The sequence below is a fragment of the Sphaerodactylus townsendi genome, linkage group LG13 (assembly GCF_021028975.2).
Source record: "Sphaerodactylus townsendi isolate TG3544 linkage group LG13, MPM_Stown_v2.3, whole genome shotgun sequence".
Taxonomy (NCBI): domain Eukaryota; kingdom Metazoa; phylum Chordata; class Lepidosauria; order Squamata; family Sphaerodactylidae; genus Sphaerodactylus; species Sphaerodactylus townsendi.
The window spans coordinates 1903515-1927058 of NC_059437.1; the positions used below are offsets into that span (position 1 = coordinate 1903515).

The window sequence follows — 23544 nt, forward strand, 5'->3', positions numbered from 1 at the left end:
GCTTTTACCCAAAGCAGATGAGAGACATGGGCAGGCAGAGACTTGGCAGTGTGATCTGCACAGAACATGTAACGAAGAATGTAGAGACAACACACCCCTTCAAAACTAGCCAAGTTTGATCCCAGGGGCATCCATTTTTCTGTTCCCTACACACACGCACATCACATAATCCTGCAATCGGCTTTTGAAAATTTGAAAGCAGCTTCAAACACTTTCCGGCACCTTTGTGGCATCCTTGGGGTCCAGCCGACACTACTCTGCAAAGGGCCGAAAGAGGCGTCGGGAGGCTGTGCGGCGCATGATGGTCCAGCCGACGGCGCAGACCAGACAAAGCAGAGGCTCGCTCCAGGCCAGCCGGGCGTTCTCGGCCCACGTCCGGCGGGACAGCTCCCAGCCGCAGTCGGTGCAGCCAAGCAGCGCCCCGGCGCTGCCCCAGCTCCTCGTAGCCCGGCACGGGCTCCGGCGCCTCCATCCCGCCCCCCGGCCGGCCGCTCGCTCATGGCTCTCCGAGGCGAGCGCTGCTGCAGCCGCCCATCAGTGCGCGCCGGTTCCGTGCCAGCGGTTTTGCCGCTGGAAGCAGGTGGGCCCTTGAAAGCAGCTTGTGATATGAAGGGCGAGGAAGGGAGTGAGGATCCACTCCTCAAGGTAAGGAGGCAGGAGCTTCACTGGTCTAGTCCCAGTTCTTTGCTCGAGCCTTAAGAAGCTCTTTAGAGTCAGGCTCTATCATTCCAGCAGGGGCTACAAATAGCTCTCTCAGGCCAGCAAATAACACCAAGACCCAAAATGGTGTCTGGCTGATTCCTGTTCAGGTGGAGGGGGGGGGGGGATTTTATAGATCACTTTGTTTTTTATCATTTCTATGCCTGATTCATGGAGCCACCTTGCTTCTCTTGTAACAAGACAAACCTGCTGGATGTAGCCCACTTTTCCCCAACAAAATGTTTTCCTTTGGTGAGACGTCTGGCCAGCTTAGCTTGCAGGTCTACTTCTTTGCAGCGGATTGTTATTGCCAAAATAAATAAGTAACTAGTTTGAGCCACTGGGACCTGATTAAAATATATCAACAATATTTGCACAGGTATCCTGCAGGCAAAATAACTAGATGGAGAGATGGAAGTGATTTTGTGTATTCATCTTGCTTCTTGCTTCTGTCTCACTTCTCTCAGATCACAAACATGCATTATAGTCCACTCCCTTCAACAATACAACAAGCATCTTGACAACTATGGCATATCTTATTTACCTGAAATCACAACTCTTTTTTTACCGTAAGTATTCCATTTAAAAAAAGGGGGGGGGGGGATCATCTTAAATTTGAATACAGGTCCATATGATAATTTTAAAAAATGTTGTGCATAATGTTGAAGGGGTGTCCTCTTTTTGCATAGGTGCATCATTTCACTTCATTACGTTCTCAATCACTACATCCCGCAGGTTTATTGTGGAGTACATTTTAACACTGACACTACTTAAGATACACCCAAGTAAGAATTTCTGCAGTCCCACAATGCGTAAAATCTCAGTTATCCCTAGACTGATCGCACAGAGCGATAAAAGAAAATACACAGAAGGATTCTAGGCAGAGGCGTATCTAGGCAAACTGGAACCCCGTGGACTAAAGCTGAGTTTGGCGCCCCTCCCCCCAGTATGGGCGGCCACCCTCCCCCACCATGATCAAACAATGATTTTTTGCACCAGCTCACAAAACACTTCCCACCCCCAGCAAAACATGCATGGCTCTCTCCCCACCAACTCGCTTTCCTAATTTTGTCCTCACACCAACACTATGAGGTAGGTTGCTAGCCTGAGAAACAGCTCCAAGCCACTGCAAGTGGGTTTTAAGCATGTAAATCTCTTACAAATCACCCCCAGCAAAACATTTACCAAACAAATGTCAGCATCATCTCTCACAAAACACCTCCAGTGGAATCTACCCCCCAAAAGCATCACTTTCAGTGGTGTTTAAACTAGGGAGCCCAGATTCTTCTTTTAAATCCACCTTAAAGGGAGAATCTGTGGTCATAAGAACATAAGAACAAGCCAGCTGGATCAGACCAGAGTCCATGTAGTCCAGCTCTCTGCTACTCGCAGTGGCCCATGTTCTTATTTAGTAAAACAACTGTGCGTGCTGTTAGGCACATGCTGCTGGTTCCAGAGACTAACTGAAAAGATTTTAAAATTTGAAAAGCCCCACGTCTCAGCAGCCTTAGCAGTTCCACTCAGCCCTTTCTGACCCAGTCCTCTTCTCCACTGCCACTCTTCTCTGCTGGTTCCAGGGTCCCCAGTTAAAACAACATTGAAAATGATGCTGTTTTGGGGTGGATTCTCCCCCACCCTTAAACAGCATCACTTTCAATGTTTAAACTGGGGACCTCACATTCTTCCTTTAAGTCCATGCCAAAAGGGGGTGTATTGAAAAGGTGAATCTGGGGAAATTTGGAGGGTGCCTGCTATCAGGGGTACAATTGTTAAGGTAGTACAACCAAAATTTTCCTCCTGATGATACCACCCAGGTTTGGTGAAGTTTGGTTCAGGGTGTAGCCCCCATCTCAAAGGTGTAGCCCCCATCTCTTATTAGCTCCCATTGAAAACAATGGGGGATGGGGGCACTCCCTTTGGGAGTCCATACCTTTGGACCCCCTCAACCAAACTTCACCAAACCTGGGTGGTATCAGGAGGAGGGTCTCCTGAAAAATCCTTGAAATTCTGGTGCTGCTAGCCTAAAAACCGTGCCCCCTGCTGGCCAAAAACTGAAAAAAACACTAAAACATACAAAAAACACACAAATGAACCTGAAATTTTTGTGCCCTCCACTAGGGGAGGCCGCCTGGGGACATAGGATACCCCATGTCCCCTAGGTAAATACGCCACTGATTCTAGGGGAAGAGAATCTCCCAAATTTATGGAAGTCTCCAGCATTCTCTTCCTACCCTCTGCAGGCTGCTACAAACAGCTGCTTTAAATTAGAATGCAAGGAGGTTGCCATTATGAAGCCAGCTTTTTATCTGAAGTATTTATTCCAGCCATATCTTTGCAAACTCAGGGCAATCAATAACCCAGCAAAAGCTATAAAAGCAAAACATCATAAGGATTCAGCAAGTTGTAACCAATACCCACAGTTAACCAAGGAATAAATGTAGCAAAGGCCAGCTGTTAAAAATGCAGTCTAAAAGCAGTAAATGCCCCCTGGAATAGGACTCTCCCTGAACATGGAAAGTGAAAACATCTGCTCCACTCACACAAGTAACCTGTTCCATAGAAACTTCACAGCTTCTAAATGGACCATCATAAGTGAGGGTACCATTGAGAGAAGGCTGTCTGAGGAATATAATAGCACATAGGCACATAGTGGAAGATGCAGTTCAGTGTGACACACTGTGCAAAGAAACCTCATGTTAATTAGGCCAATGAAAGCTCACCTAAATGGAATTTTCAGGGAAAACAGACCTCTACTCATGGCAGGTGGCTCCAGGGGAGCATTTTGTCACTCAGAAGATGCAACCATGGTCACATGACTGGACAAAGGATCACATGCGCCCTCTCACCGCCAGCATGATCCGCCATGTTCTCAGCCTTTATTGTAGCGGCCATGATATCAAAACCAATAACTGTGTTCAAGACAAGCCAGTTTCTCTCTCAAGGAGATTTCTATTTAATCTTCTGCCTAACTGAAATTAATTAACAGCATTTCTGATGTTGCAATGTTGGAATGGAATGTTGGAATGGAAGAATAAAAGGGATTTAGGCGTCTTAGTTGATAGTTCCATGGGAATGTCAACTCAATGCATGGCAGCTGTAAAAAAGGCAAACTCTATGCTGGGGATCATTATAAAAGGAATTGATAATAAAACTGCAAAGATTGTCATGCCCTTATATAAAGCCATGGTGCGACCACACTTGGAGTACTGTGTCCAGTTCTGGTCGCTGCATCTCAAAAAGGATATTGAGGAGATAGAAAAAGTGCAGAGAAGGGCAACAAGGATGATTGAGGGACTGGAGCACCTTCCCTATGAGGAGAGGCTGCAGCGTTTGGGACTCTTTAGTTTGGAGAGGAGACGTCTGAGGGGGGATATGATTGAAGTGTACAAAATTATGCATGGGGTAGAAAATGTTGACAGAGAGACATTTTTCTCTCTTTCTCACAATACTAGAACCAGGGGGCATTCATTGAAAATGCTGGGGGGGGGGGGGGTTAGAACTAATAAAAGGAAACACTTCTTCACGCAACGTGTGATTGGTGTTTGGAATATGCTACCACAGGAGGTGGTGATGGCCACTCACTGGATAGCTTTCAAAGGGGCTTGGACAGATTTATGGAGGAGAAGTCGATTTATGGCTACCAATCTTGATCCTCGTTGATCTGAGATTGCAAATGCCTTAGCAGACCAGGTGATCGGGAGCAACAGCCGCAGAAGGCCATTGCGTTCACATCCTACATGTGAGCTCCCAAAGGCACCTGGTGGGCCACTGCGAGTAGCAGAGAGCTGGACTAGATGGACTTTGGTCTGATCCAGCTGGCTTGTTCTTATGTTCTTATGTTCTTAAGAAATGGAATCTGCACTCCCTTAAAAAAAGGATGTGAGGAGGGGGTATTTGTGAAGAGAACATGTATCCCTGCAAGAATGACAGGTGCTCTCAGCTCCCAGATGGAACAGTCAGGTAGGTCCTCAATTTTAGGACTCATGACACCAAAAATAGAAATGCCTTCTTCGCTAGGTACACAAAGACACAGACATGTAATGGATTTTAAAAATTGACCCCCCCCCCCCAACACAAATATTTCAAGCTAGTCTACATCTGTCTGAATTCCTGGTGTGTACAGTAAAAGCTTTGCTCCTTGTTTCAACTTGGTGAAAGAGCTCTTACCTTGGCTCCAGCTAAGAAGCCCAATGATATGGCAACTCTAGCACGTAGGTCAGGCCGGTCTTTGGGCCACACGTAGGACACCATAGCTTTGAGGATCTTCTTTCCATCTACTTCTTTCAACTGTTGAGAAGAAAAACACTCTTTACTGTGCACATTTCAAAGAAACAGCTCAGCCCTGACTGCTGAACCTAAATTTAGAGGCAACAATTACACAGGGCTACCAACAGTTTAAAACCCCCTTCCCTCTTCAGAGCAATGTTCAGTACAGATTATGATGCTTTCAATGGGTGATGAAAAATGTTCTCCTTAAGAACAAGAGAATTGTTCTTGGTCATTTCACTATGTGTAAAATGTCACTGCTTCATTTCAGCCAAATGACTCAAGTTGGGCAATTGCAGACAAAGAAGTTTCTCCCATAGGAGGACAACCATCCTGTGTTGTTGATTTCTTCTTCTAAAACTCAAACCAATCAAACACCGCATTTCTCATTTTATGAAACACTGCCTATATCCAGGCAAAGACAAAAGATAACCAAGCATAGCATAAAAACTAAGATCAATTTTTACCCTAATATTGCAAAACAAATGCTACATATAATTAAAGTGTATCATTTCCAGGAAACAGAGTCATGTAGAAATGAGCACACTGGAGCTGCAATCAGGAAAGCCCAATGCCCACTCCGCACGGCAATTTACTGACGCTGGGTACACTGTCTGCATTAAAGCAACCAACAAAACCTGCATTCGAAACAAATTTATAATTCTGGGTTTCAGTCATGGAATATTTCTGTTTTATGTTAGAAAGTTTGAGGTTTGTGTTAAGATGGGATATTATAAATGGAACAGTGGTGGTGCCAAACTGAGTAAGTGGCCGCAAAGGGAAATTGGAAGCAAGGGAGAGGGGCGGGGTTATGGTCCAACCCTTATTCATTAGGGACTCAATGTGGCTTACATTGTTCTCTTCTCCTCCATTTTATCCTCACAACAACCACCCTGCGAGGTAGGTTAGGCTGAGAATGCGTGACGGGCACAAGGTCACCCAGAGAGCTTCCATGACAGAGCGGCATTCAAACCTTGGCTCCCCAGATCCTAGATTAACACTTTAATCACTACACCACACTGGCTAGCTAGGTGTCAATACTTGCTCTGAGGGACGAAATCAAAGAGACTTGTTTGTACCTTGATGAAAATGTAATACTGCTCAAACAATAGTTAATGTCAAACCACAACGTGAAATTAAGACTCAGTGGCAGGACTGCTAACTGTGATGTGGACTAATTCTGGATAACAAAAAGGTGTAAGGCTAAACACAGAACTGAAAAGGGAGCAGATAAAATACTTCATGCAAGGCAAACATTCCTTTGAGGTACTCCCCATCAGGCTACATTACCTCTGTACCAAGCTTGTTAATAGGATACTTGTTGCTAACAAAAATAATCACCCATGCTCCACCTGTAGTAAAATTTTAGTACAATGTGGATTACTGCACTTGCTTTTTAGCATCTGATCCATTATAACCCAGGGAAAGCAATGGCAAACTACCCCACAAAGAGGTTTGCCTATAAAATCACTGCTTGCAGTGGTACCCCAGGGTCGAACACGACTGAAGGGAAAACTTTACCTTTTACCATTATAACAGAATGCACTCAAAAGAAACACAAGGTTTCAAAGTAGAGTGCATATATTATATAGTAACAGTCAAATATGCTCTGATCTGCAGATACTTAAATCCATGGACTGGGGCCATTTACATGGAAATAAGATTTTTCAAAAACTTGGGGGACTCCCCCCTCTCCCCAGAACTGCAGAAAAATCTCGGAACTCCAAAAAATGGAATAGGCGGTTTAAATTCCCACCTCCCTCCCAAAACAAGAATGTTGTCTATGCAAGCACAAAGCTCGGTTAACACTGGGTGGGTGGGGCCCTGTTGACACCACTGAGGAAATGAAATGGGCAGCCAGGGAGGGAGGGAGTCTCTGATGCAGCAAAGTAGTTGAGTGCTCAAGGGAATTGCCATGATGTTGGGTCGAAGGGATGGGTGGACACAGTTACAGCAAGGATGGAGGGGGCAGCAGTCAGCACAACAGCAGTGAGGAGGGAGGAGTGGCTGGAAAGCAAGGGGGAGACAGGAACCAGCGTCGGGGGGGAAAGGGGGGAGAAGTACAGTACGGATTAAAAAGATGGGAGGAGGCGCTGGCAGGAAGAGGAAAGGGTTGAGAAAGGTTGTTGTAGGAGTGTCAGAAGGCAAAGGAGAAAGAAGAGACCAGTGATGGAATTTTCCCATGCATTTCTCATGCATTCTCGCTTGTCATTATATCCAATTCCCAATGTGGCTCTATCCGTGGACACTTCTGTCCAGAGACTGGGGCCACTAACAGATAAGATAGAACCCAAGAGAAGCCTCCAGGCTTGCTGATAAATCTGAAAACGACAAATAACAATAATAATGGAGGTTACCTCCAGCCAAAATAATAAATGGACAGGGGTGCTGTGTGGTTTCCGGGCTGTATGGCCGTGTTCTAGCAGCATTCTCTCCTGACGTTTCGCCTGCATCTGTGGCTGGCATCTTCAGAGGATCTGATGGTAGGAATGGAAAGCAAGTGGAGTATATATACTGTGAGGTGAAAAGGTGAGGCCATCTGAATAGAGTAGCCTGGCATGTGAGTCACAAAGAAGTCTGTAGCACGGGAGTAACAATGAAGCTAGCAAGGTCAATAGTTGAATGGATCTGAATAGAAGTATCCTGGTCTTTGTTCCCTTTGAGTGCTATAGTCTATAGTTGTCCTGTGTTTGTGTGTCGGGGGGTGATCAGTCACTGTCTTGATTCTAGAGTTTTTCAACACTGGCAGCCAAATTCTGTTCATTTTCATGGTTTCTTCCTTCCTGTTGAAATTGTCCATGTGCTTGTGAATTTCAATGGCTCCACTTACTTTCCATTCCTACCATCAGATCCTCTGAAGATGCCAGCCACAGATGCAGGCGAAACATCAGGAGAGAATGCTGCTAGAACACGGCCATACAGCCCGGAAACCACACAGCACCCCAGTGATTTCGGCCATGAAAGCCTTCGACAATACAATAAATGGACAGTCTGTAGCTTTAATAATCAGAAGTACTTAGTTGCCATTGCTAGGCAACAAAACCAGTACTGCCAACCATTATGATTTGACCTCTGCCAGGATTCCTGGATGGTGGCAGGCCCATGGTGGTGGGGCCGCGAATGCGAACTCCCCACCATGGCCTGCGCCCAGTGGGAGTCCTGACAATTCAAGTGTGGTCCAGCACGATAGGCAGCATGTTGGCGTTGGGAGGCTGAGGACCTCCAGCAGGAGAAAGAGGACCTCTGGAGAGAATGAGACGAGGTGCACTTCGAGCTGTGGGCCATGCAACGCCAAATAACTGACCTGATGGCAACCCAGCAAGCGTAGGGCCAGAGAGCGTAAAAGCAAGCGGTCCAGGCCCCTGCCCAGGCGGATGCCACACCTGGCGGCACTACGGATGTGGGGCAAGGTGCGGGAGCAACCCTGGTGGCACCAGTACCTCAAGCCCCAAGACCGAAGAGAAGGGAACTAAAAGCTACTTCCTCGTGCAGGGGGGAACCTACATGCACATGTTGGAAGATGAGTATGCCAATGATGCCGAGCACGTGTATGAGACTGGAGCCCTCCTGGAAGGAGAAACGGCAGCTTAGCTGGTGGGAGTATTTGAAGAGGACGCCCATGAGCTCAAAGATTTCAGCTGTTTTATGATCTCCCTCCAGCGGTGTTTTGAGTTTGAACTCCCTTTGCGGAGTTCGCCTACAACAACGCCGTGGACGCCAGCATGGGCAAAAGCCTTTCCATGTGATCTACGGACAGCAGTAAGTCTTTCCCGCTGATGGGAGTTTTCCTACCTGAACTGGAAAATCTCCATTAATGGGTGGCAACCATCCAGAACTCTTTGGAAATTGTACAAGCCACCCTTAAGAAAGCCAAGGAGGACTAAAAAAAAGCAGGCCAACTGCAAACGCTGGCTGTTCATTATGTGGTGGGGGACTTCGCTTACTTATCCACTAAAAACTTGAGGGGCCTCCCAGGAACCCACAAACTGGGGCGTAAGTTCATTGGGCAGTTCGGTGTGTCTCGGGCGATTAACCCAGAGGCCATGGAACTCGAGTTGCCTAAGAACTTACGCAGTATGCTCCATGTTTTTCATTCTAGCCTCCTCAAGAAAGCTGCTCCAGGTGATGGTTGGCACCCAATTCCCAAGCCACCAGAACCAGGGGGCATCCATTGAAAATGCTGGGGGGAAGAATTAGGACTAATAAAAGGAAACATTTTTTCACGCAACATGTGATTGGTGTTTGGAATATGCTGCCACAGGAGGTGGTGATTGACACTAACCTGGATAGCTTTAAAAAGGGCTTGGACAGATTTATGGAGGAGAAGTCGATCTATGGCTACCAATCTTGATCCTCCTTGATCTGAGATTGCAAATGCCTTAACAGACCAGGTGCTGGGGGGGGGGGGGGGAGGAGGAGGAGGAGGAGGAGGAGGAGCAGCAGCAGCAGCAGCAGCAGCAGCAGCAGCAGCAGCAGCAGCAGCAGCAGGCCATTGCTTTCACATCCTGCATGTGAGTTCCCAAAGGCACCTGGTGGGCCACTGCAAGTAGCAGAGTGCTGGACTAGATGGACTCTGGTCTGATCCAGCAGGCTCTGTCTTATGTTCTTAGACCCCCAATTGGTACAGGGTGAACTGCATCATGAAATGGCAAAAATCCTGGACTCTTGACTACATTTACACATCTCAAGTGGATAGAAAAATAAATTTCTTATACCTCACTCTAAAGAAGAGATTTCTGCTTGTGCTGCCTCTTTTCTCTTTTTTACACAGATGGGGCTGGCTGGTTTTTCTATAGCCTGCTTGCAACTTAGTGAATTAGGCAAGCCTCCCACCCTATCTCCAACTTCCTGGAGGAGGAAGGAGCCTGTCCCGGGCTGAAGTTCCATCACAAGGCTTCTTCTCACTGTCCTTTTCTTATGCGGATTGTTTTGGGAACGAATGGGAGGGCGGATTGTCTGGATGAGCAAATGTTTCAAGATATACACTGGGGTAAAAAGACAGCTCTGGCTTTTGGAATCCTGGGTTCTGCTACTGGGCAACTTGCTATTATGCAACCTCCATACCTCCCTTCCGCCCAGGTGCTTGCTACTGTCCAACAGCAGCAACCCCATGAAAGCCAACGTGATAAAGCCGTGGTGGCGAACCTTTGGCACTCCAGATGTTATGGACTACAATTCCCATCAGCCCCTGCCAGCATGGCCAATTGGCCATGCTGGCAGGGGCTGATGGGAACTGTAGTCCATAACATCTGGAGTGCCAAAGGTTTGCCACCACTGTGATAGAGTGTTTCAGACTAGTATCTGGGAGACCCAGTCACAAAAGTATCAACAGGTAGAAGGAAGCAGAAAAATAGATTTTCTGGTACTACTCTCTTCCTTGTTCTCGAGGCAACAGAAGTGTTATTGTTGACAATCTAAAGCATTCGAGAGTAGTAGCACTATAAGTACCTTTTATACATTCTTTAGAAGGTATATATTCTCTGACAATTTATACATCTCAAGTGGATGGAAAAATAAATTTCTTATACTTCACTCTACAGAAGAGATTTCTGCTCATGCTGCCTCTTTTCTCTTTTTTACACAGATGGATCTCACATTTCAAGCAGCTGCCAGAGATGCTGGGGCACCATTAATGGTTTAGAAAGGAGTTAAAATTGGAGGTAGGTTAATATGAAGGATACATGGAGTTGATGTAATTGTAGCTCATCACTGTTTATACAAAAAGCACTCAAACAGGAACCAAACAAAGCAGAAAGCAAGAAATGAAATCTGCTTCTGGGCACAAGGCAGAGCAGACAACGAAGAAAGAAGTAAATAGCAGACTCCCATGAACAATGGAAGAAGAGCAAGAAAAAGATCAAGGTAAGGAATGTGCAAAATACATGCTATGGTGAAGGTCCCCGAGAACAAAATCAAGGTAAAAAATGAGATTTAAAACAAATGAATGCAAAAGCAGAACTTTTGTAAGTGACATACATCAGCTAAAATAGCTTCCATATGAAAATGGACTTCAGTGATCTGCTTCTGTCACGCATACAGAGATTTTGAAAGGATCTGTATGGTTTGCCTTTGTTTTAATTTATTTTTTTTCTGAATCATTTCTGGGAATGACTACATTATTAGAATAATTTGAGAGTGACATGCCTCCAAGAAACATCTCCATAGTGTAGTAGTATATGTTAATTTGCAGAATAGATTTAACAGAATTCCTACAACAGAGGGGCATTTTCACAAGGGATACTAAGAAGGTCTTTGAGTCTACAGTTCACAACTTGTGAATGAAGTAAGCACAAGGCAAACAGAGTTGTTCCCCCAGGCTTATGGTCGAGGGCAGCAATGGTGTCCAACACAGCTGGCCTCCCTTTTCCCTTCCCTTCCCCTTCCTTTCTTCTTCCTCCTTTTCTCCTTTAACTCATTCCTTTAGAGCCAGTGGGGTGTAGTGCCGTGGTGGCAGGGACTGATGGGAATTGTAGTCCATGAACATCTGGAGTGCCATAGGTTCGCCACCACTGGTGCAGTGGTTAAGAGCAGGGGGATTCTAATCTGGAGAACTGGGTTTGATTCCCCCCTCCTCCACATGACTTTACTATAGTGAACTGGGTTTGCTTCCCTGCTTCGTCTCCTTTGTGCAGCTGGCTCATTACTTGACTCTTCTGAGATTCTTGATGGCTCTCTCAGCTGCACAGCATCAGGCTCTGCCTTGGCTTGCAGGGAAGGGCTTGAAGCTGACTCTGCTATCTATATTTCCTCACGAGGAGCCAGTATCTTCAGGCTCTACTCCAGAGTCCTCAGTACCAGGGACCAGTTCATGACAGATATCTGTTAAAAGCACTAATGTAAAATAGACTAAGCACTGGAACACATTTAAACTGTCCTAGTATGTTTGACCTGCTGCTGTTGATTTTTTATTTTCCTACTGCTGTTGTTACGAGCTAAACTTTAAAATAGTTATTAAGAAAACAGCAGCACAACAAGGCCAGCCACAATCATGAGGGAGTTTTCTATGTTCCCTAAGAGAATCCCCAGGCATGCAGAAAAACATTTCAATCTGTAAAGGAAGCAGGGAAACCCCTCACCAGGTATCGCAACAGGGGATTGCTGGCATGCTGCCACAGCACCTTGTCATCGCTAAGTCTTGAACGACATTAATGGCAGCCAAGGGTAGTTAGATCAGAACCTAGATAAAACAGGAATCCAATTCCCATCAGCCTCTGTCAGCATGGCCAATTGGCCATGCTGACAGGGGCTGATGGGAATTGTAGTTCCTGAACATCTGGAGAGCCGCGGGTTCCCTACCCCTGGGTTAGATCAACCTCCCTGGACAAGGTGTTCTACTGCTTAGGCATTTCAGCTGAAAGCCCCATGTGCCCATGGACTACTTCCACTAGTGGGGGGATGCTAGCACAGCATCTGCCAATGACCTGCGGTTGCATAGATCCATAGCATATCAAGGTCGCAAATCTTCTAGACCAGTGGTGGCGAACCTTTGGCACTCCAGATGTTATGGACTACAGTTCCCATCAGCCCCTGCCATCACGACCAATTGGGCATACTGGCAGGGGCTGATGGGAATTGTAGTCCATAACATCTGGAGTGCCAAAGGTTCGCCACCACGGTTCTAGACCTTCAAAGGTCAAACCGACACTTTGAACTGAGCCCAGAAACAAGGGGGGAGCCAGTGAGACAATACGATGTAGGGATCATATGGTGGTCAAAAGAACAGGCCCAGACAACAGTTGTCATCAGTGGAAGTTTTCCAAGGGCACTTCACAAAGAACACATTACAGAAAACTCATCCTTATGTGACAGAGGTCTTTCACAGTGGCCATTTTCCTCAAGAAATGGTGCAGCCGGTGCATTTGCTTAAGACAAGCAAAAGTGATCCAAGACAACGCTGCGACTGGGAAGCAGCCAGTCCTTGAAGGAGTCCCAAACTGCCTGTACGGCTCTTAAGGAGTGCAACCCCCTCCAAAATGGTTAATACAGAGACCCTAGACAGGTGAGTCTGAACTCTCTACACAGGCTGAGCAATTTTTTTTTTTTTTTGCAGAACAGGATTTACCTTTAACCAAGATGGGTTTGTAGAGAAATATGAATTTCAATTGTGACTCTATATAGGAATGTCAACGCTATATAGCAGTGGTGGGGAACCTATGGCACGGGTACCAGAGGTGGCACTCAGAGCCCTCTCTGTGGGCACGCATGCACAGAGTTCATCATGGGGGGGGGAATCACCCCCCACACACATACATACACACACACTCACACATCTAGACTGGCCTGGGCCCCTGGACGTGATGTGCATGCACCTCAGTGAGCAGGGACAACTCGGCTGGTGGGCCTGTTGCCTGTGCTCCAGGTGGCTGCTGCCCGGGGGGTGGGGGTGGGCAGAGATGCTAGAGAGGCACAGAGCGGTGCATGTGGGACTTGCTGGAGGCTACAGCAGGCTGGCCCCTGCTCGAGGGGGTCATTCACGTTAAATTGCTGCGTTGGCACTTTGGGAGACATAAGTGGATTTTGGGTTGCAATTTGGGCACTCTGTCTTGAAAAGGTTCGCCATCACTGCTATATAGGAATTGCCGCCCTGAACCCTTCGGGGATGGGCGGGGTATAAACAAACAAACAATAAATAAATAAATAAATAAAACTCAGAGGATATTTACCCCTGCCTTTGGATCCGAGTGCAGTCCTCCACCTGCATGTCCATGCCAGCATGTTCTTTTATCAATCTGTGACCAGCCCTGAAGATTCTATGCACAAAAGAAAACGTTGCACAGTTATTTCAACAATTACAGTTAATGGGGGCTACAACACAGTCCTGTCAGGATCTTACTGAAGTGCTCACTTTACTCCCAACTTGATTTGAAGAAGATCCTATTGGTGAAACAGAAATGAAGTCTGAGAGGACTGATTTAAGAACTGCACCAGAGGGAAAAGGGTTGATGGTCTAGTAACAAATTTGCTGTTACAGCAACAGTCATGCATTGAAAGGAAACGCTTCTACATAAGAAACAGGGAGCCTGTATGTAACAATTACATGAATGCAAACCATGTGCAGTCTGTATAATACCCAATGTCTTCTATTTTCATTCCAAGCACGCACACTTTATTTAAAGCATTGTGCCTCTCCAACATTATCACATGAAAAATAGTACAATCCATACTTCGTAGAAACAGTAACTAACCCCTAACATTAACATTCTTTGTTAGCAGCAGCACAATGCTCCAAGAACCAAATGAATCCTGCCTGAAAGATGTGGTTTCACTCTTGCTGAGAGTGCCAGAAGGGAAGAGATGCCCATTGCCTTATTGCGTAAGCCGGGGCAACAGCCCTTCTGCTCCGGCTCGTTACAGGCCCACCCTTGCCCCCTGCTGTGAAGGAACCACAAAACAGAGTCCACAGTCTGCAAATGATGGCAGAGCCTCATATGGGAAAGAGCAGCTCTTGACAAGTGGGGGTGCTAGGCTATGAAGGGCTTCAGTCTGCATCCACGTATACCTTTAGAGAGGAAAAGGTGCAGGCTTTCCAGCTGGAAAGTAAGCTCTACACTTCCCCACCTTTGGTCCTCAAAGAACATAAATCCTTCAGATCCAAAAAAAGAGCCACCTGTACAACACAACACAACACAAGCCTTTATTGGCATATAAAACAGGACAAAAATTTAAAACAAAACAAGGTTAAGAAATAGAGTTAAAATTACTAATTTCCAGTATAAAATTTGCAACCGTTTCACAAAAGAGCACATCAGAGCTGTTCAGGAGATTGGGTACCTTATAACACTCATGCCACTGAGAACATTGCAAGAAAATGGAATTCGTGTATTTCATGCGTATCTTATTGTATTTAGGGCACAGAAACAAAGAATGGTCAAGTGTTTCAACCGTAGTCATATCACATGAACAACCTCTTTTAGAACGTTCCATATTCTTAAATCTTCCCTCCAGCAGAGCTGATGGCAGCACATTGCATCTTGCAGTAGCCAAGGCTCTCCTCTGGGTGGAAGAGCCACCTGTATGCACACACAGGCATGATGCCATTTCTGATCCAGCAGATTTGTTCATAATTTGTTTTAAAGTCCTGAAATCTGCTTCAACAGATGAAGGCAGCGAGCTTAATGATTTATACACAGGCCGGCTAATCCGTGTTGAGACCAGCTCTGCTTGGACCAGGGGAACGAGTTGTTCTGTGGTCAACACGCAGGTTGGCCAAATGCAGCTCTGAAAATCCTGGCCTGATCGAGAAAGTTCACCTTGAGAACAATTTTTGGAAATTGTTGCACATATGCTTCCATAGGGCTGAAATGATGCACATCAGTGCGCTGCTCTGAAAGCAAGTCCTGGCACTTCAAATGGATCCAGCCCATTAACTCAAAACCAGAGCAGCTGGCTTGGAAAATTAGATTTGCTGTGGTTTCCCAAGTTGTGCGCAAGTACTAAAGCACACGCACATGCCGCCTTCTGCTATCACTTGACAGACTGGCATTCACAGCGCAGACCAATGCAGTATTTATTTCTTAACTCCTGAGGTCTTCTGTTTTCAAGGAAAAAAGAATACTGTTATTTCAAACATCGCTTTCAACATACAACTATGCTTTAAACAAAGCTTTTCACATCTTCTTTGTGTTAGAACACGGAGAGCAATTTGGAAAACATTAGAACAACCCTGCGAAGCACTTACACAGACCTTCCGAGAAAAGCTTGCAAGTTCCATGGAAGGCTTTAATTTACAGCAAAGCTGAACAAAAAAACATTGCGACTTCAGCTTTCGGGAAGGAGCCAGAGGTTGTAGCAAAAGCAGTGCAAGGAAAACAGTCTGTTTTAAATAGACGCTCTGCCAGATTGTCACCGTACAGCCCTGGCATAGCGGGGGGGGGGGGGGGGGTGCTTATTTACATATCCCTGACCGCTTACCAGCCTCAAGGGGAATGCTGGCGTTGCAGAGATCGACCCATTGGATACTCACCGTGAAGGGGTCTTCTCTTGGGTGGTGGAAGCCATCTTGTGGGTTTTCATTCTCCTTCCGTTAGGTAGGCAGGAAAAGGTATTTGGTCACTTCCTGTTGGTCTGTTTGCCGCCAAATCTGCCCCAGTATCTGACCAGCCGAGTGATTCACAAACCACAGTGACAGACCAACCCCATGAAACCTGTAACCGGTCCAACAACACAGAAGGGACCAAATACTAACAATGAACAATGAACAATAGGACAAAAAACTCCTTAACGCTGAGCTAGGAGCATGTTGTGGCAAAAGAACTCTCAGGGGGGGCCAAGATGGCTTCCACCACCCAAGAGTAGACCCCTTCACGGTGAGTATCCAATGGGTCGTTCTCTTGGATGGTTCAGCCATCTTGTGGGTACTCCCCCAGCAGTGCCCCAATAGGGCGGGTCGAGTTAGTCCCCCACAACGTGCTCCAGGACTCTTCTCCCAAATGATGCCTGAACTGCATCTAGGGAGGTTAGCCTGTAATGCCTCACAATTGATGAGGGAGAGGCCCAAGTGGCCGCCTTGCATATCTGCTCTAATGGTACGTGCTTAACCAGGGCCGCGTTGGTGGCCGCGCTCCTAGTAGAGTGGGCCATAATCCCGGTAGGGACAGGAATCTGTTTGGCCTTATGGGCTTCAATGATGCACGTTTTGATGTTGGAACTGATAGAGGCGGTCGACATCGGTTCACCTACTCTGGGTGGGACTAAGTTTACAAACAGGGATTCTGATTTTCTCAGTTCCTCTGTGCGTATGATAAATGCTTTCAGAGACCGTCTGACGTCCAGACAATGCCAGAGCCTTTCCCTAGGGTGCGAGGGTCTTGGGCAAAAGTTGGGTAGGACTATGTCCTGAGCTAAATGGAAGCCTGATGCCACCTTGGGCCGGAAGGACGGGTCAGGTTTCAGGACAACCCTGTCGGGGAAGAACAGGCACAGGTTGGGGTTCACCGAGATGGCCCTAATTTCAGACACCCGCCTGGCCAAGGTGATTGCCACCAAAAATAAAAGCTTCATGCACAGATGTATTGACTGGACTGGTTCAAATGGCGAGCTGGTGAGAGCGTCCAAAACTACATGTAGTCGCCAGGAGGGAAAACGATGGGCTGTAGGTGGCTGTGACTGCTGGACGCCTTTTAGGAATTTTAGTACATTAAGATGCCTAGTAACTGGGAAACCTTCGACTGGGGGCAACACTGTGGCCAATGCTGCCAGCTGGTGACGCAGTGTGGAGCTGCGCAAACCGGAGCCGAACCCGTCCTGCAGGAAAGCCAGGATATTGGGAAGGGAGGACGACTCTGGATCCACGTTCTTCCTCCTGCACCATCTAGTGAAAGCCTTCCAGGACGCGTTTCCCCCCCTGTCTGAATCGGGACGGAGTTGCTGGGAAACCTCCTCCCGAATGGAGGATCGCATTAAACCTATGAGTTGATGGGGGGAAAATTGGCTCCATTCGTTTGGAACGACTCCCGCCCTGTTATCAACCGCCGCCAGCGCCACCTCTTGCCTGCTGGAAGTATCGGGTGCTCCGGGCGTTGCGCCTTGCGCTGTTTTGGCGGGAAGGGCCGTTGGCGCCGCGGGAGCGAGCGCGGCCTGCTCGCCGCGCCATCGGGCCTCGTCCTGCCCGGCGGGTCAGCTGAACTGGCGCGTCTCCGTCCGCGGCTGCCTGAGGAGCGCAACTGGTTTCGGTGCCGGTCCTCAGGCTCGGGCGCCGCCGCACTCCCGATGTCGTCAGCCCACCGGCTGCTCTGAGGGAGTAACAGGAGCTTAGAAGAAGCCCTGGTGTTCTCCGCAGCCGATCTGGTGAAGATTTCCCTCTCGGGGGAAAAAGGGGCCGTCGCCATGCCGTTGGTGAGGAGATTAGTCTCCTGTGGAATCTAGACGGCCAAAACCCGTTCCCCGCCGGAGGGGGGGGGGGGGAATAAAGGCTGCGGCTTGTGGGGAGACACAATAGGAAAACACCACACACCAGGGAGACTCACGAAAACACACAGTAGAAGAAATAGTAAGGAGCTTGTCAAAGATGCTGCGCTACCTACGAGGCAGGAAAAGATACTGGGGCAGATTTGGCGGCAAACAGACCAACAGGAAGTGACCAAATACCTTTTCCTGCCTACCTAACGGAAGGAGAATGAAAACCCACAAGATGGCTGAAACCATCCAAGAGAAGGGGAGCCCATTCTTTGGCAATAGCCAGGTCTAACTACAAGAAATTTCCAGAAATTGTTTTCCTGTCTTCATGCTCTCAACTTGCTTGCCATTTTAGCACATTTTTAAAATGTATTTATTTATTTCATTGTTAGACCGCCCTCCCCCAAAGGGCTCAGGGCGGTGTACATCAAGCATATATATCTCAATAAAACAGTATAAAACAATGAATTAAAATTTTCAATACAACAAATTTATAACAGCAACTGATGGCGACTTTTTCCTCCCATCCCCATCCCGCCCACAGGAGGTCTAGATGGTACGAGGGTCCAATGACTAACCCGGCTGGCCAAAAGCCTGGCGGAACAGGTCCGTTTTACAGGCCCTGTGGAAACTGTAGATCCCGCAGGACCCTGGTCTCTTTAGGGAGCCTGCTCCACCAGGTAGGGGCCAAGGCCATAAAGGCCCTGGCCCTCGTAGAGGCCAGCTGGATCTTCTTTGGGCCAGGGATCTCCAGCAGGTGCTCCTCCGAGGAGCGGAGGGACCTACTGGGGCAATACGGGGAGACACGGTCCCTCAGTTCCACAGCCAAAGAAAAATGAGTTATCAACATGATACAGTCACAGACTTTCCAGTCACAGGAAGACTCTTGATGTCATTGCCTCCCCTGATTATCTTAACCCAGATACTCCCTTCTGTAACTAACTTCTGACCACCTAACAGTGCACTCTATTGTTCCTCAAGCAATCCATCTGGAAACCTCCCAGAGATTGCCCTAACATTCCCCAAAGGTTATCTTGACCGCTCCAATGGTTGTCTTGACACTCCTAAAGATAGTTCTTTGCCCTATAAATATCCTTTCTGTCTTTGTTGCTGTGTCCAACATGTTGCACGCCCTTGGGCTGTTTGGCTCTGAACCCTGGATCTTCTTCACTTTATGATCAGGTCGTATTACCCTTATACCCCATACCCCTTTTCTATTCCAAATCTATTTTCAAACCTATCTCTATCTTAGGAACTCTGTGTGTGCATGTTAGCTAAACTGAACCAAATGATTGCGAACCCCTTACCCCTACAATAAAGATTATCAAATTTGCATTATATCCTTCTCTGTGGATTTTCTTCCAAAAGCTGATCTTCGCATACACTGGTACTAAAGATTCCTTACCCAGCCTCTCGCAACATTGATAAGCAGTCTGCTGTAAGCTAATATTCCCCACTATATTGAGAGACTGGGTCTCCACCTTGGGTAACAAGATGACCAGGCGAATAATTTGTGAATTACACCTAAAGGGCTAGAGAGGGGAACCACAAGTGAACAGAGGTGCTGCCACTTAAATGATTTAAGAATGGGTTTTGTCACCTACACTTCTTCAAAATTAAGCTGCATCCCTGAATTTAAATTCGTATTTGGGGATGCATTGTTATGTTATTAATGTACACGGCTGATTCTAAAATTCACATGTCACGTTTAGGTTAGATCACTAGCGCCTGCTGCCAGGAAGAGCATATTGGACTGAAGTGGGAGAAAGTCATGGTCTGAAGCCACAAATTTATCGGCTTCAGTGGCCCCAAGCCACTGTCCAATTTTTTTTAAATTCCCAGCCTTTACATTTCTCTGCAAAGATTTACTGAATGTCGCATTGTCAGGCAGTACCAATGACAACTTAAGAATGTTTTTCACCACTAAGGAAAATGCATTCTCATGAAAACCTAGTGAACTTTTTCCACTGTGAGTGCCAGCATGTGGGCAAAGTCTAAGTTCCACAAGGAGAGCAGCTTCCACTCCATCACGTGCCTTTAAAAAAAGACAATAAAACACCAGAGCATGCATGCCATTGAAGTAGCAGCAAGAACATTTTAAATGATTTTTGAAACATTACTATGTTGACAACTATTTGTACATTTCTAGGGGAGATGGAAGGAAACTGGAAAAGGTTTCAGATGTTCTGCCTCCGTTTCTAGAAAGGGAGGACTTTACTTTTCTCCCATTTGCAAAGATTATAGAAAAGAAAATTACACAGATAAAATTAAACACATTGGCAGACAGCTTAGGGTAGGGATGTCAAACACACAGCCCAGGGGCCACATGCAGCTCTTTGAGGGCCTTATCAGTGGGGTGGAGTGACTGCTTTGAGGGGCCTTATCAGGTTGGGCCCAAGGGAAGGGTTTGCCTCAGTTGGCTCACAGGCCTGATAAGCTTCCTCAAGGCAGTCACTCCACCCCACTGCGGGGTTGCCAGTCCAGGCATCCCCCCTACCTCCCCCCCCCCCGCCCGTGTTCTATTCTGGGGCCAGCTGAGGCAGCCACACATACACACACACCCAGGCGCAGTCCAACCAAGTCACATTTGTGTCATATCTAGCTCTTATAACAAAGGGGTTTGACACCCCTGGCTTAGGGGTTTACATTTCTTTTCCCAGTAGAACAGTGAGGGAGAAAAGGACTGCTCAAGCCTACCTTTGCAGCGTCTAGCAGGTGCCTTGAATAGTATCTCCTTGAACTCTGATGTTCTAATACTGGGGGAACCTAAATGGGAGAAAAACAAAGCAGTGGTTATTAAGAGCACAAAGAAGAGTTTGGATTTATACCCCCCTTTTTCTGTCCTGTAAGGAGACTCAAGGTGGCTTACAAGCTCCTTTCCCTTCCACTCCCCACAACAGACACCTTGTGAGGCAGGTGGGGCTGAGAGAGTTCTGAAGAAGTATGATTAGCCTAAGGTCACCCAGCAGGAATGTAGGAGTGCGGAAACGTGTCTGGTTCACCAGATAAGCCTCCATCACTCAGGTGGAGGAGTGGGGAATCAAACCCGGTTCTCCAGATTAAAATCCACCTACTCTTAACCACTTTACCATGCTGGCTCTCAAAGTCTAAGGTCAGTGAATACATCAACCATTTTATATAGTCAGGCCTAGCATAGTCAAATACTTTTTTGCTTCTGAAAGAAATAATACAAGAAAACATGAAGACCAGAGGGGAGCAGGTGGAAAATAAAACACCTCCCACTATTTTAGATGCTAAATTGCACTGAAATCATTCCATTTCCCACTTCTGTTCCCACTTGACTTCTTGCTTCGTGTTCTGAAAGCCTCCAGTCTCTGTTCCAACATCATTCTGTTCAATGTCATGAATAATAATCACAGGTAAACTTTTTTTTTAGTTGCATACTTTCTATCTTTCCTTGTATTTGCTGTGATCTTAATTTCAAAAATTTCCATCCTGCCCATTTCAAAAGAGCTTCAGGTCGTTGCAGACTTTCTATAAACACACAAAACAAAAAGTAGAACAAATAACACAATCAAATAACCTGGCTGTACGAAGTCTTATTGTGACATGCTTCTGAAGATGGCAGCCGTAGAAGCAAGCAAAACGTTAGGAGCAAAAACCATCAGATCATGGCCACACCCCGGAAAACCCACAACAGCCACTTGATTCCAGCCACGAAAGCCTTCAACAGTACAAATCAAATAACCTCAAAACAAAAACAAACCCATCAAATGTCCCATCAAAATAAACCTATAAAATATTATATCAATCATAAAATATCATATCAATTAAAAAATCATACAAAGGGTAGCAAAGAGTTTCATCAGCAGGACACATTCTTGGGAAGGTCATTCTAAAATGACGCAATAATGGAAAAGGCCTGATTTCTCAGGGAAGCCAAGTGTCTCCAGAACTGTCTACTAAACAAATCCATGGCTCCTTCCGCACACGCAAAATAATGCGTTTTCAAACCACTTTCACAACTGTTTGCAAGTGGATTTTGCCATTCTGCACAGCTTCAAAGAGCACTGAAAGCAGTTTGAAAGTGCATTATTCTGCATGTGCGGAATGAGCCCATCTTTCCGGACTTCTCTTATAAAACATTTTGTTCGCTAGGTTGGGAAACCCAACTCTTTCAACTTGTACTAAACAAAGCAGTATTGAAAAATAACTAAAATATGAAGTTGCGTCACTAATAGAAATGCAGCTTCCCATAATTTACTACAAGAAACTCCAAGCTTTTCAACAAATAGACCAATTTTTGCTTTTTCAGTTTGAAACCTGGGGCCTCCCACAGGTGCTCAAGGTACCAACAGACGATGAAGAAGAAGAGTTTGGATTTATATCCCCCCCTTTCTCTCCTGCAGGAGACTCAAAGGGGCTGACAATCTCCTTGCCCTTCCTCCCTCACAACAAACACCCTGTGAGGTGGGTGAGCCTGAGAGAGCTCCGAGACGCTGTGACTAGCCCAAGGTCACCCAGCTGGCGTGTGTGGGAGTGCACAGGCTAATCTGAATTCCCCAGATAATCCTCCACAGCTCAGGCGGCCGAGCTGGGAATCAAACCCGGTTCCTCCACATTAGATACATGAGCTCTTAACCTCCTACGCCACTGCTGCTCCTTGCTCCTTTGGACAGAACACTCCCTATTACCATCCATTTCCCACAAAAATTCCGATTTTTTAAAAAATTCATTGTTTCACAACCTTAACTGGTAACACAAGTGGGTTCTGGCAACAAATTTTTCTCGTTTGTTATGCACTTAACCCTTTCTCCAGCCCTATAGAATAGTTTCCATACAAAGCTAAATTTGAGAACTTGGGCACAGTAATAGCCAGGTCTCCGTTTCTGAAGATAGGAACACACAAGCTGCCTCTTTAACCTTTGAAGCTCTAAAACAAAGTCACAAAAGTTAACCTCCTTGGGGGCTGGGGGATAGGGAAAGAAGGGGCTGTTCCCACTAAGGTCCTGCTCCCCACCATTGGGCCTTGGCTGAATGGAAGCCAAGTCAATGGGAAACGTAAGGGCTTGCTCCTTTGCTCTCCCTCATGCTGCCCTGGGTCTTGGCATCAGCAAGTTGGGTTAGCTTACTCAGTCCAGCAACAATCAAACTGTCTGTGACTGCAGATAGTAGCATCCCATTCAGCTAGGAACAATGGAGCAAAGCCACACACAAAGCCCCTGGCGACTGAGGTTAACACTCTCTGTTCCAGAACAAATTTCTCTTTCGGGTTACTTCTGAAGAGAATCTTTGTGCGACTCTTATGGAAAAGGGCGAGACATAAAGCACCCTACTGAAGTTGAACGGTATATTGTGGAAGGAAACAAAAGGGATTTAACAATGCCTTTCATCTGCTTGCAACAGCCACTGTGTTTGCAACAGACACTAACCCTAACCCTAAAATAAATCATGTTTAAGTCTCACCGATATCAACAGAAGAGTATAATCTACCAGACATGAAAATGCTTCAGTTTGGCTGGATGATGAATTGATTGCTTTCATATACGCAACATTTACGCAACGAGTTGGTTATATCAAACTGATCCAACCCCACATTTTCCTTTTGCACACGGGTAAAGCTTTTCTGTACCTTACACACCCATAAATTTACCGTATATACTCGTGTATAAGTCGAGGCACCTAATTTTACCACAAAAAGCTGGGAAAACTTATTGACTCGCG

The 23544-nt window shown here is 46.5% G+C and overlaps 1 protein-coding gene across 3 annotated transcripts in view; it reads right to left on the reverse strand.

Annotated features, from left to right (window-relative positions):
* The window catches only part of ABCB7 (ATP binding cassette subfamily B member 7), an 83335-nt gene that overhangs the window by 47875 nt on the left and 11916 nt on the right, over window positions 1-23544 (reverse strand). The window contains exons 2-5 of one of the 3 annotated variants that reach the window (XM_048514734.1): window positions 21265-21354; window positions 20557-20625; window positions 13629-13715; window positions 4867-4986 (exon numbers count right to left, since the gene is read on the reverse strand). In XM_048514734.1, the coding sequence (XP_048370691.1) occupies window positions 4867-4950 (84 nt within the window). In that variant the 5' untranslated portion in view covers window positions 4951-4986; window positions 13629-13715; window positions 20557-20625; window positions 21265-21354. Of the gene's footprint in view, window positions 1-4866; window positions 4987-7322; window positions 7426-13628; window positions 13716-20556; window positions 20626-21264; window positions 21355-23544 lie in introns of those variants that run through there. The other 2 variants (XM_048514732.1, XM_048514733.1) reach the window with 2 other exon arrangements.